Source organism: Egretta garzetta, unplaced genomic scaffold (assembly GCF_000687185.1).
Source record: "Egretta garzetta isolate BGI_Z169 unplaced genomic scaffold, ASM68718v1 scaffold215, whole genome shotgun sequence".
Lineage (NCBI taxonomy): Eukaryota > Metazoa > Chordata > Aves > Pelecaniformes > Ardeidae > Egretta > Egretta garzetta.
In genome coordinates, this window is record NW_009259719.1 from 8,449,365 (window position 1) to 8,462,953 (window position 13,589).

The 13,589-nt window shown below is 44.7% G+C and overlaps 1 protein-coding gene across 1 annotated transcript in view; it reads right to left on the reverse strand.

Annotated features, from left to right (window-relative positions):
* RBM6 (RNA binding motif protein 6) overlaps positions 1-11,959 on the reverse strand; it is a 57,138-nt gene extending 45,179 nt beyond the window's left edge. Inside the window, exons 1-5 of the mRNA XM_035894790.1 lie at positions 11,751-11,959; positions 9,261-9,370; positions 5,931-7,269; positions 5,054-5,143; positions 3,975-4,044 (exon numbers count right to left, since the gene is read on the reverse strand). Of these exons, the coding sequence (XP_035750683.1) occupies positions 3,975-4,044; positions 5,054-5,143; positions 5,931-7,269; positions 9,261-9,304 (1,543 nt within the window). The 5' untranslated portion in view covers positions 9,305-9,370; positions 11,751-11,959. The remainder of the gene's footprint in view (positions 1-3,974; positions 4,045-5,053; positions 5,144-5,930; positions 7,270-9,260; positions 9,371-11,750) is intronic.
* Positions 11,960-13,589: the final 1,630 nt, after the last annotated feature.

Sequence of the window (13,589 nt, forward strand, 5' to 3'; positions counted from 1 at the left end):
TGCTTGCGCTAATTTAGAGGGTACACAAAGGGGCTGGAGTAGACCTCACTGCTCCTTCTGATTGCAATCCAGCTCACCTGGTTCCTCCAGGTCCGCTTCACAGAGCTCCTCTCTGTGCATGCTGCTCTCCACCTCGGTCAGCTCATCCATTCTCCACCAGGCTCTCCCAGCTCAGCAAAAACTCCTCTCAGCTCCCCAGATGGGCTTGTAGAGTAAGCTAGAAAAGCTTCATGGGCTGCCAGCAGTTTCTCAGGCTCGCTTTCCCTGAACAGCTTTTCCCAACTGCTGGTACTAACCCTAACATGAATCCTGGTTGGAAAACACGTTCCAAGCTTGTCCCACCACAGACTGCATCCAGGAGAACAATTTGAGCAGCAAGCTCGAAGTACACTTCATGTTTTCACTTATTACTTGGACATCATCGCAGCACCTTTTAAGGGTGAACAACTCCTCATAAGCAGCCCTTTAAGATAAAGATCGCTCCGCATGCTCTCTTCTCCAGGGTATACATGTGTGTTCAGCCAATGAGTTCTGTGCACATCGGACACTCAAAATGACCTCAGACTTTGCTTATGTTTGACATTAGTCAGGGAAGTAGAAACAAAGCTGAGAATCAAGCAGGAGGTAAGTTTAAAATATGATCAGAATCAAAACCAGGACAAGGTGTGCTCATGTAAGATTCCCCAAAGGTCAAAAGGTATTGTCTGCAAGTTCTTGGCAGTCAGCGCCAAGGCACTGACAGTAACAGGAAAACAGTAGCCCGGTGCTGTTAGGCACTGCACTAACAGCTCCACAGAAGGAGGCCCATGAAAAGCCACACAAAAGCCACCTGAAAGCCTTGAGCAGAGACAAGTACCTTCGGATGGAACAGGGGGAGCTCGCAAGCCGTGACCAACAAGCCCTTCTCGGAGAGCTGCAGACAAGTCATCACAGCTAGCATCTACTGAAGCAGCAGCACGTCCACCACTCTGCCTCCGCATGAGGCAGTGAGAGGCACCGGGAGATATTGCAGGCTAATGCAGTAAACGGTCTTTGAGACGACTCCACTATCACCTCAGGGCTTATTCTTTGTAATGATTACTTGAACAGACATGACCGAACACACTCGAAAAGGCAAGCTGAAAGATAAGCCAACAAACTAACACAGTTATTTCTGCCAGGGCTTACACATTACATTGGAAGAAGCCCTATTTCCCCCCACAAGTGGATTTGATACTTTTGATCTGAATGCGCAGGCATCAATTCAAAAGATCTAACTGATGGAAATCACAAGTTAACATTGCATAGGGTAATACCATGAAGTCTTGACTCTGATATTTTATCATTGCCTGTAAATATCTGCCTTTTTGATTTAAATAGAATTACTATGCCACTTCTCAATGTCTCTCCTTTCACTACCTTGTTGAAAATCTAGAAACTGTTTCAGTCTGTGGGCTTCAGAAACAAAATAATCTAAAGAATAAACAGCTTGAACGCATACCAAAATCACACCAGGTATATTAAGAAGTGTTTCACACCCAGCACAACCTTCAGAGAAAATACGCTTCCCTTAGCACATACAGAGCATGTAAAAAGAAAGGGCTTTATAAAAAGAAGTTACGCTGCTTTTGCCAAGAAAAACCAACCATATATTTTCCCCCAAAACAGAAAGAGTCTTGTGAAAGATCATACAGTGGAATCATCACGTCGAAGCTGCTGAGATAAGGCTTGTGACAAGCAGTATCTTTTTGTGAACCTGATCCGAACCTCACTTATTTCGAGTTAATTGCGTGTTATTTGTTATGGCTGTTATTGTTCTCCAACAGCTGCAGGCATTCTTCTCTCAAACACACTCAACATGCACACTCATGATTAACATTATTTTTAACATTTCTGGACAGCACTCAAAAATATACAACCCACTCAGACAGGCTTAGCACACAGTCTCTTCTGAGCCAGGCTGCCGTCATCCCACTGAGCTGATGGAGCAAAGCAGCCAGTGGGCCCAGGTGTAACTGAGGGACATCAGTAATCCAGCAAGTTTGCTTTTAATTCTTATGAATATTTACATACACACCCTGTGGTAAAAGCCTTGTTGAGCCCACGACTGGCCTCTAGTTTCAAACAGGTTTAGCCTTTCAGAAGTTAATATGAATTCAATTTCACACACTTCTCTATAGGATGACCTAACGTGAAAAGCTGGACTAAATTTACTACAGCTTCTACCCAATTTCAAGAAGTTTTCACAATTCAGTTGTCCTAGACGTATCCATCTTGCGTGAGAAGGACCAGGAAGCTGTTTAAATTAGCAGCTGCATTTGCAGCCTCAGGCCATAATGCAAAACAAAGTCTTTGGAGTATCCGCATAACGTAGAATAATGCTACGCTGCTTAAATTACTGCTGTTGACTGGATAGGGTTAAACAGCTTTAAACAGCTCATAAAATACAGGCTAATTTTAACTTCATTCTTTCCCTCCCCACAATTGCCAGAAAAACTTGAAAAGAAAAAAGCCCAAAACTTTGCCGCAGAGGAGACAGACTGAAACAAAATGCAGCTTTCAGAGTGACAGCAGAAAACCACAACCCTCATATTACAGCTGACCACCAGCAGGTACTAGGGCTTCTGCATGTAACTCCAGACACTGTGTTTCATCTGAGTAGCCTTTGAAATGGGGAATGGGAAGGAGGAGACAACAGCTCTCTAATGAGGGCAGTGAGTCCTAATAATGCAGATGAGAAGAGACTTACGAAGAGATTCCCAGGTCAAGTTGATTTATTACTGAAAAGTGATGTATTTCAGACAAAAAACAACTGACAAATCACATCAGCACGGGCAAAAAATTAGTATGTTGCAATTACTGGGTTGCAGTCAGCGTTGTGCAGGTGACGACAGCCATGCTGTACCGTGCTTAGAAAAGAAGAAAGGAAGCAAGAAAGATTGACCATGTCCCTTAAGCCCTGCTTGCGGGGCCAGACCAGATTATGCGACACAGGGGTGTTCTTCAGTTCAAAGGTTCATGAGAAGGTTGTGAAATATCCTTTGACAGCTTCCAGAAACAAAATTATACTTGAGAAATACCCAACTGCCCCAATTTCTCTCCCCAGTTACTAAACACATAGGAAGCCTTTATATAACGTCTTGACACCAAGAATTCCAGCTGCTTCACGTGCAACCCATACTGGTAATAAGAAAAAGCACTGATGAGGGTAGAAGCCCCTGCTTTCCTATTTTTATTTGAGAAAAAAACCAACCAAAACAGTTTCCAGGTATTTCCTACCAGTGTTATCCAAACCAATCCCCAGGACTCACCCTGCATTTCCTACCATCGCACATCTTTGTTCCAGCACAACTTTCTCACAAAGCAGCCTTGTAAAACATTTCTTTCTTCATAATCCTATACATACTGATCAGAAGTACAGTAAAACTTTATTCTTTGAATGAGGAAGAGCATCCAAACCCAGTATTTGGATATCTGCTTACAAAACTTACTTTTTCTTTCTTTTTTTTAACCTGTTCTCGTATCTAAGAAGGGTAACGGTTTCACGTTACTGAAGGAGAAATGTTAGGATGTATCAGATTTCCTGAGGACGCTATATGTGCAGGTCGTGTTTCACAGTAAGACCATCTTGGAAACAAGATGTAGAACAATCCAAAAGGATTTAAAAATAATTTTTTAAAAAAAATCTATCGAGGAATTAGCCTGCTGTCCCATGTCAGTATTGGCTTTACTCTTGATGGCTATTAGAAGAGCCTTACTGCTTTCCTGTCTCTCTAGAGACACCGGGACACATGCTTTACCTCTGAAGTAGCAGTGAGCACAGCCATCAGTTTTGAAGACAAGAGGACAAACTACAAAACTCAGTGGGCATTTTCATTCGAAAACACCTGCAGTTACGGCACCAAAGACTTTAACCACACCGCCTAAGTGAGTACCGGTGTGAAAAATACCCTTTTGAAAACTTGAAACTAGAAGCACTGGAAAAGCATTCTCACCTGAACTGTAATCTTTCAGCCGCAAGTCCTTCACAGGTGTCCCATCAGGCCCTCGGAAAGCATTGAGAATCTACAGGAAAACCAAGATTGGTTTCAGTCTCCAATATCAAAACTCAGAAAGTGAAGCACTTGCTAACATGCATTTGTCTCTCCCCAAGACTTCTGGTCTTTCTAGGTTAATTCTGTTACAAACTGACACATTTTTCTGATTAAGTTCCAGCAGTATCTGAGAACTGTCTGTTGAGCTTTGGGAAGTATTTTTGGGTTTTGCTTAAATAAGCAGAGCACCATTTACACCACAGTTCAACTGTGCAAAGGTTTATCACACTGGTTTCAGCCAGACAGTTCACCTCTGATCCTTATTTGAGGTGAGAGATGTCTTACTGCCTTTGAGAAAATCAAGGGGCATGGTGTGACTCTTCTGAGTCTTATAATCTTCTGATGGACAAAGTTTCTGCCATGAGTTCTCCAGTATCAAGTCTCAGAAGCTTTGATCATCACAGCTAACCCTAGCAAAAACTGTTGCATGTAGGGTTTCTCATGTCTGAAACTGCCACCAAAAAAAAAAAAAAAAAAATTCCTAATTCAAAGCGGAAGCTTTTGGGAAGGGAGCTTCTTTCACCTTGTAGCCTAGACTATTTTTTGTTTTTTTACTAAAATCAGCAGTAGCAGCAGACATCTTTTCCATCTTTATTAAGATCTCATTTAAGCAATTTTAAGTAACTAAGAACAAACAAGTTCACTTAGACACTGCAAGTCTTCTGAGCCCAAACCACAGTAACAAAGCAATAACAGTATTTGGTGTATATAAAACGATGCTGGAAGTAAGGCATGTTAAAGAACCTGGAGTCAAGGCTTTTAGCCACCAACACCGCACATGTGACTGCAGAAAAACTCATCACTTCCAGACCCCCCAAAACCAGAATAATCAGATAAAAAAAACCCACTGCAATCACTTCTAAATCTGGATTTTCCCCTGGGGAAAACGACAGACTACCTAATTTACATTAGCCAGGCTTAAAAATGGTACATTTAGAAACCCTCAATAGAAGATTTTGGATGAAAAACATCCCACTTACATCATCCTTTGTGGCAGTTTCAGGCACTCCTCCTAGCCGAATCAGCTTGCTCGGCTTCACATATTTGGGACAGGTCCGGTAATCTTGATCCTTGAGTTCACACAATCAAGATGGTTTTTACAAATGAGAGATGCTAGCTCTCAAGATACGCAAACAGTAACAAAATAAAGTGGGGTACAATTCAAAGGCAAAGGCCTGTAAGCAGACCGGCTCAAACCTTTAACCACAGCACTGTTTAAGATTCAGAGCGCTCTGGAGGGCTTGTGCTACTAGCTTCGTATGCTCATTGAGCTGTATAATGAGACCTAGGTCCAGGAACATAAAAACAGGCAAATCACCTCTCTGTGCTTTCCAGCAGTGGGAGATTCAAATTCAGCAGCAATTATTAACTCAGTAGTTACCGTTACCTTCAGATTTCAGAGTTAACTCTGAAGGAAAACAAAGCATGCAGAACAGCTGTACTGCTCTAACACGGGCCCACCCAAGCCAGTAGCTTCTCTCTGGTAGCACTCATAAGCGATGTCCAGGAGAAAATAACAAAATAAATACTTCTATGTACTACTCCCCCCCCCGCCCCCCCAACACCCTCCCTCTGTCTAGTTGTTTTCACCTTGGGGACTTTCTGAACCAAAGCTGGTTCTACATATTTAGCAATTCTCAGTTGTGCTAAATCGGACTTCTCTTGAGAAGAAAGTATTTCTGAGTTAGAAAGGGTGCCCATTAAAACAACCTGGAGCATGAGCACGATCTCAGAGAAGGACGGTAAGTCAGGATAGAACTGAAGTGATGGGATACGAACAGAAGACTCCTTCCCAGCTCCTTCCATTCTTTGGCCAACACACGTTTAACAGAAACATTAACTGACAAAGCCACCTACCTGAAGGCTCTTATAGGGCCTAGAGTCTTTGCTGGGCTTTCCTTCTGAAAAGGACTTGCCGTGTTCATAATCAAACATCTGATGCCCTGGCAGCCGGTGATCCACATCGCGATACTCAATGTTTCGGTAGTCAGTATCTTGCCTTCCAAGGAAATCCAGGTCACCTTCACCCTTTAACCCAAGATCAGAATCGGATCTTTGCTGCTCCCCCCCAGAAAGCTGCTGCTGTTGCTGCTTGTTAGCAAAGGTCTGAGGTTGCTCCTCTTGGTCCTGAAGAGTTGGAAGAGATCCACGGCTATTTTGGAAATTGTGTGAAGTGTCGTCTTCAAGACCCAGTCCGAGGGATTCCTCTTCTCTGGCTGGTGCTTCTGAATGTTGAAATTCTCCTTTTTGGCTACCAAAGGGAGCTCTATCTAGACCAAGTGCAGACTCCTCTCTCTTGCTGGTGCTTAAGCCAGAGCCCTCTCTTTCTGCTAAAGGTACAGTAGATTGGTTGCGCCTAAAATCTACAAGGCTTTGATCCACGGGAGGCATTTCCCTATCTGAAAAGTCCATAGGAGGAGCAACATCTCTGCTCCTAAAATCCTGATCAGACCGGGACCTGTGCCTATTTCTGAAGTCTGACGATGGTGCATTTCTGTTTCTGAAGTCCAAATCAGAGGTGCCCATGCCCCTGAAGTCCAAATCAGGTACATCCCTATTTCTGAAGTCTGAATAGGAATGATCTCTGCCCCTGTAGTCTAACTCTGACACATCTCTTGCCCTAAAGTCTGAATGAGATCCGTCTCGACCTCTGAAGTCTAGATCAAAGGACCCCCTTCCCCTGAAGTCTGATGGAGGCTCATCTCTGCCCCTGTACTCCATATTATGCACCTCCCTATCCCTGTAATTCATACGGAACGTCTCCCTGTTCCTGTAGTCCACTGAAGGAACGTCCCCACCCCTGAAGTCCATAGGTGGCCCTTCTCTCTCCCGGAAGTCTCCAGAGTACATATCCCTGCCCCTATACTCAGAAGAGGGTGGCTCCCTACCTCTGAAATCCATCTGAGACTCATCTCTGCCCTGGAAGTCAGATGATGGAAAATCTCTACCCCTAAAATCATGATGCCCCTCCCCACCTCTGAAGTCACTACGTGGTCCATCTCTAGCTCCAAAGCTGAAAGAAGGTTCCTCTCTGTTGGCAAACTGAGGATTGAGGAGGCCTGAGAGTGCCTGGATATCAAAAGGAAGTGATTCTCTGCCAGAGAAGTTGCCAGAGTGTCTTTCTTGAGCAAGACTATCAAGGGAAGGAGGATATTCCCTGTTCCACCCGGGAGCAAACCTTTCTTCTTGGCTCCCACTGTAGAAATAAAGACAGTATTATTCATAACGTGCTTAGAGTCTGAAATCTACACAGCAGCACATTCTTCTCTAAACTTTTATAGAGTTGTGTAACAGTCTAAGATCCGCAGAAGATATTGATGTTTGGCAGTTTAAGATGAGGCAGCATACGACAGATGTGAGAAAGTAAACTTGGGTGCTCCCATTTCAGCACAATTTCCAGAAGCACTCAACAGGGAATACCTGCAATATTAATGGGTTAATGATGGTAGCAATCCACATAGACCTGCACTGCACACAGCTCTGCAGCTGTTCAAGGTTCCACCAGCTGATGTGTTGGTTCATTAGCACCACCAGCGCACATGCCTGTGAGGAACCACTTGAGCTTAAGCTCTCCGGGCAGTATGACAATGGGCTAACGTCACACATCATCCCGAGGCACATAAAAGCAGAGGTTACCAAACATGCTCTATTAACATACTACAGAGACTCATTTACGCTTCCTTCTGCTGGAGTCTAAACTGGCAAAATGCTGAAAGCTATCAGTTCAGACTTTGAGGGTGCCTCATGGGAATACGCCAACAATCAGCGTTCAAGATGATCCTGTGCTCGTGCCTCCAGACTGGCTGTTTTACATGGGCTTTACAAGGCTGTAGCTATAAGCTCTCCTGATATCTGCATAAAATCACTCAGGAAGAGGTTCCCTCTTAAGACAGTTTTTCAAAATCCAGTGAGGTTTATTTGGAGATGGAGCTACCTGATTTTTCATCTAAGAGAGGCTCCAATACTTCTTAAAAAAACAGAACAATAAAATATCAACACATTTTAAAATAACACCAAGTGGCTAGCCAAAACAGTGGACATTTCCTTAGCAACTACAGCAGGCCATGCTGTTCTTCGAGTTTCACTACAGCATCATTCAGCAACAGAATGCAAGGTGACAACTGCACAGTTAATCAAACCATATACAGATTGCCTAAGCTACACACCCCTCTTTCACCACCATATAGAACAGTAATTAAAACCTGGTTCAAGGTTAGAATTCCCCACCCAATACAGTAAAGAATGATGCCAATAAAACCCACTTAAAGATCAGCAGAACAGCACTACTGATATCACAACACAGACATGTTCTGGAGGATACTGGTTTTCATAGCTCCAACATCATCAGCTTTCTCAACCTATTACAGTTGGACAATTATTTGAAGTATTCTTATTGCAGAAACCTAAGGTATGCTGTGAGGAAGTACCTTTAACACGTCGATATTCAAGTAACAGAGGTGGACACGTGAGCAAAGGATGAAAGAATTATGCACAACAGAGGAAAACCCTAGCTTTGGTGTCTCCTTTTTTTTTTTTTTTATACCCAGAGCCCTCTTGCAAACACAGGGCCTAGTAACAACCAGAGGAACATAAAGCAAGAAAAAGATCCTGCTGTGCAGGTCCAGTTGCATACAAATCTTTAAAACAGTTCCAGTGACATTCAAAAATGTCTTATGAAGGAGCATGGCCAAGAACATGGGGATATACAGTCTACGTAACCTCACAGAGAGAGCTAAACTCTCAAAGTTTTCATAAAATCCTGTGTGCAATGAAAGTGCCCATATTTCTAAAGTTAAGGCAAGCACGATGGTTGAAGAGAATCAACACCATGCTATTAGGCACCTCTCTTCTAGGTCTTAATAGCGCATAGCACCAAAATCCTTATGGCATATCATCAACTTAGCTGACAACAGCTAAACTAAGTTTCACTAGCAAAGGTGGTGTGGAGAAGGAATAGAAACACTAAAAGCAGCTGTTGTTAAAAGAAATGAAAAAACTTCACAGGAATGCAGAAAGTTGCACTGCCACTGAACTTGCCCATTCTTTGGCCAACACACAGACCTCAGAACTTTTGCCAAAATAGTCCGCTTACAGGAGGACGTGCAGACATATGGACAAACAGAAAGTTCCTATGGCTTGTTGTATTTAAGGACATTGCTGAAAGAAACTGTACATCCAAATGCTTACCGAAAAGACCCCATTCGATTGCCTTGTCGGTGGTCTCCCCACATTTTGATCTTGTCTGGTAAGCTTCCAGAAATGGTTAATTTGCTCTAGGAACACCAAGACAGCACAACCTGTTGAAGAAATAACATGACAATAAGCCGCAAGGCAAAGAGTACACATCGCATAAGGAAAACACTGCTGCTTAGGAGAAGGGGTGCGTGGAACATTCGATCAGGATCCGCAAATACCCAAGACCACAGTGAGGCATAAATGAATTTAATTGTTGCGTTTCTCCACATTCAAGTTTGCAAGCAACTTCTGAAATCAAACCGTCAATATGGGTGGGCAAAAAATTTGGTATCTGCTTTGATTAACATAAAGCTGTCCAACATACTGTGCTGTCTGACACTGTTCGGAGTGCAGCTAGAAATGTGAGAACGCCACAAACTATAAACAACAAGGACCGTTGCCGAACAACAGTTTGCAATTAATGTTTAATCCAAACAATTTTTGCCAAAAGCTCTTTGCTGTTCAAGGAAACGATCACTACTATTGGTCTACTATGCTTACTCTGCCCTCAAAAGTATGTAGATAACAGAGTAGACTTTGCCAATAAATTATTACAGGCACTGTTCTCCAATGCTGCCCTCATCAAGCTGAGTGCCGCAAACAACACTTGCCTCAACAAAGATCTAAAATTTCATCCACTTCCTCCCACCAGAGGAGACAGAGGAGAAGCTGAGGATTTCCTGGAGATTGCCAAAGCCAGGACTTGAAATGGGAAGTACTTCCATCTTTTCCAAAATAAAATTTAAAAAAAAAAAAAATAAAAAAAAAAAAGGTTGCAGCAGAGCATAGAGCAGATAAAGGCAGCTAGCAACCTGATGGTCTCAAGCCTGCTTGGGCTAATCCAGCTGCAGTGGTTCTAGAGGGCTGCCATGCCACCAGACCAAGGTTAGGAGACCCGGGGCTCACGTGCTGCTACAAAGCAGCTCAAAAGCAGGACTGACCTAACTGCAGTGGTTAGGTGGAACAGAAGACAGCACAGTCACCACCAGGCCTGGCTAGAGCAGCTAACACTGAAGAAAAGCACACGAGATCCCGTTTCTTCTCACTTCCAAAGGTCAGCACTGCCGTAGAGGTGGCAGGTCAACAGAGCAGGTTATGACAGACCTTGTCAGGGAGCGATTCCAGCCAGCAAACACTCACATGGGAGCCAGGGACAGCAGGGCTCAGCGTGCAAGGGTGTGGAGGCTGATGGAGGCAACCCGTACAACCACCACTGATCCATCCACTACTGTAACACCATTTCTAAAGAAACAGGTTCGTTCAATCAGCCACTCAAGTCCGAGAGCGCTGGTCTGCTCACATCTTACACAGCTCTCAATGCCACAAGCACCTCCCTGGTCCCCAGGATTTTCTCCACAAGCTCTATCATTTTTTCTTTCTCGGAGGTGAATCTAAGAGAACTGACACTGCACCCTCCACGGAGATGTCAGGTGAACAGAGATGGTTATGGCAGTCATCGCAATGGCTGGCTGTCATCAGCCAGTCTTTTTATCTATGATCTTTTGCAGCCTGCAGATATCTGCAGACCTGGTGTTTCTCGTTCGTCCCTTTTGGATTTCCTCCCCCACTCCAGTTCTCATTAAGTCAACAAGCTTACTGATGCTTAAAAAAAAAAAAAAAAAAACAAAAAACAAACAAAAAAACCCCCTCACCAGCTGGGAACTGTTTGAACATAATAGTCAAATTATCAGACAGGGAAAATATACCATTGGACTGATATCAGGCCTGGCATAGATCGCCTGAGCCATGCAGCAGCATCCATGAGCATGAGGTCATGGTTCAATGACACAGGCAGCAACACTGGCTCAGACAGTCTCCTGTTCAGCCAGATACGATTTGCTCCCTCTGCTCTGCCTTTGGCAATGCGCAACGGGTTAGTTGTGCCAGCTTGTTTGCACCATGGGTGACCCTCCGAAAAGAGAGTTATATTTAACCCAGGTCATTTCAGCAATGCGGTTTACTACACAGCCCCACAAAACAAGGTGACAGCAAACCGCAGGACAGGGACAGAAGCTTCTTAGACTGGCTTCCACCAACGCCAAGATCTCCTGAAGGTATGCCCTGCTACAACTGCTCCAAGGCCCCTCGCTGTGATGAGATCCCATCAGGATTCACCCTTCAGGCAACAGCCAGCCGGGCTCCAACCTCCCGGTTCACAGGCGGGGAGAGGGGTCAGCGTGAGTAAGGCTGTTTGCCAAAGACACCAACAGAGCTTGGGGCCGGGGCCAAGCCAGCAGAAAAGGCCAGCAAAAATCCACCCTCAAGTGCTAGGAATTATGCATCAATTAGCATCAGCCATAACCATATACCCGAAGGAGATGGCAACAAAGAACATTTCAGAGTGACACAGTAACGCAACTGCAGAACACGCAACAGCATCCTGTTACTCACAGAACCTGGATTTAGAGTTCTTTTAAGACAATAATTAGCTGTTACAATTACACTGAATATTCAGGTGGGCCGATACACATTTTATTTCCCTCCTCTTCTCCCAGCTGGCTCTGTTTCCCAGCAGCAAAGCCTTGGCTCCAGTGAAGATGCAGGTGTCTCAAAGGAGGGGAAGCTCTTTTGTGGTCTTAGTTCCTCCAGCAACCGGTGGTCCCGCAGCCTTCCCAGTGGACAGGAGGGACTGGTGGAGGTCCGGATGCTCCCTGGCAATTACACCCAAGGACTTCCTCATGATGGCAGGCCCTTTTGGATCTCTTATTTCAGTTTACATTGTACGTAAAATAATGGCATTGTACATTGGCAGCATGCTACTGAGCCAGGGTAAAAAGCTGTCCACTTTAAGGGATAATTAAAGATTTCTGGCAAGGGGCAGAGTGAGGAACGCCAGCACAGACCCCGAGCATCTCCTCACTGACTTACACCCAGCTTTGCACCCTGTTTTCCAAATCTGGGGGGAGAGAGGAGAAATTGGTGACAGATTAGGCAAGGTGAAGTTTCAAAGAGATGCTATTTTCAGAAAACTACTCCGATACTCACAATTTCTCTCCAAACAGATTTTGCCAAGGCTGCCAGACTTAGTATTTATAGTCCATGAGGAAATCAAGCGCATAACTATACATGAGACTACGCTCAAAGAACGGAGGAAGTAATCTGCTGCGGGACAACTTTCTGCACCCAGTAAAGTTTTTGTCAGGCTCAAGAAAGCGAAAAGCCTCTGCAAAATTAAAGTATGACAGGAGGTACAAAAGAAAACGTTTCCCCAAGCTACAGAAACTGCAAGAAGCTGAGAAAGCCTGTTATTTCCAATGTTAAAGTTTAAGATGTCTAATGCAGAAGTGAAGAAATATCAAAACCATGCCACTGAAGTTTGAAAGTGAAGGCAGAGAGAACCATTTCAGCTCTTCCCAGTGTCATGCTAGAGGTTTCCACTTAAAAAAAAGGATGCGTGTGCTTTTCAGTTGTACAACGCTTTTAAAAACATGTATTAGAAAACAATCGGGTGAATTTCTGACACCCCCCCACCATTGTTATCCTGACCTGGCTTGTCCCAAAGGACTTCATAAGCACATTCCCAATCAGGGGGTGTTGGGAGAGCCTTTCACACCACCAATGCCCTGCTGGGATAGGAAAGTGGATTCCAACTTCAGCAGAATTTCCAAAATTAATACCACACACCAGCAACAACATCACACTCTTGTGGCGCCAATTGTTTTTTAAAAAAAACAAAGCAGGAGCAGCACAGTTATTACTCCCAGTAGTTCACTACCATGGCACTACCCGGCCTTCACCAGCCTCCAGCATAAGCAAGGCCACCCGTCTGCCTGCACCTTACCCTTTTAATTACAGTCCAAAATCCCATTCAGCCCACCACTGAGCCTTACCACCAGCTAACCCCAGCCCTGCACACCAGCCCTGTCACCTTTCTCCACATCCCAGCATGAACCCAGCCCACTTTTTGTCCATCTCTTTTAAAAACACAGGCATCTGGAGACACTTCCCACAGAAAGGTATTTGACACGATGTGAAAGAAGCCCTAATTCTGATCAGGGCCTCAGAATAACACAAAGATGCCCAGAAACACCACTACTACTGACGACGACAATGCAGACAGGAGGCCCCAATGCTCCGTGCAGCCGTGCAGGACACCCCGTGGAACTCCTGTACTGGGGACCAAGGTGCCCAAGCCCCTGGCCCGCTGGGGCGTGGGGCTTCGAGGAAGGCACGGGTTACGGAGCCAGGAGCTGCTTCCTCACAGCCCTAGCCTCGGACTATCCCCCGCTACGGCTGACCCCCAAAAAGAAAACCCCACTCCCCCGCGGACCCCAGAGGAGG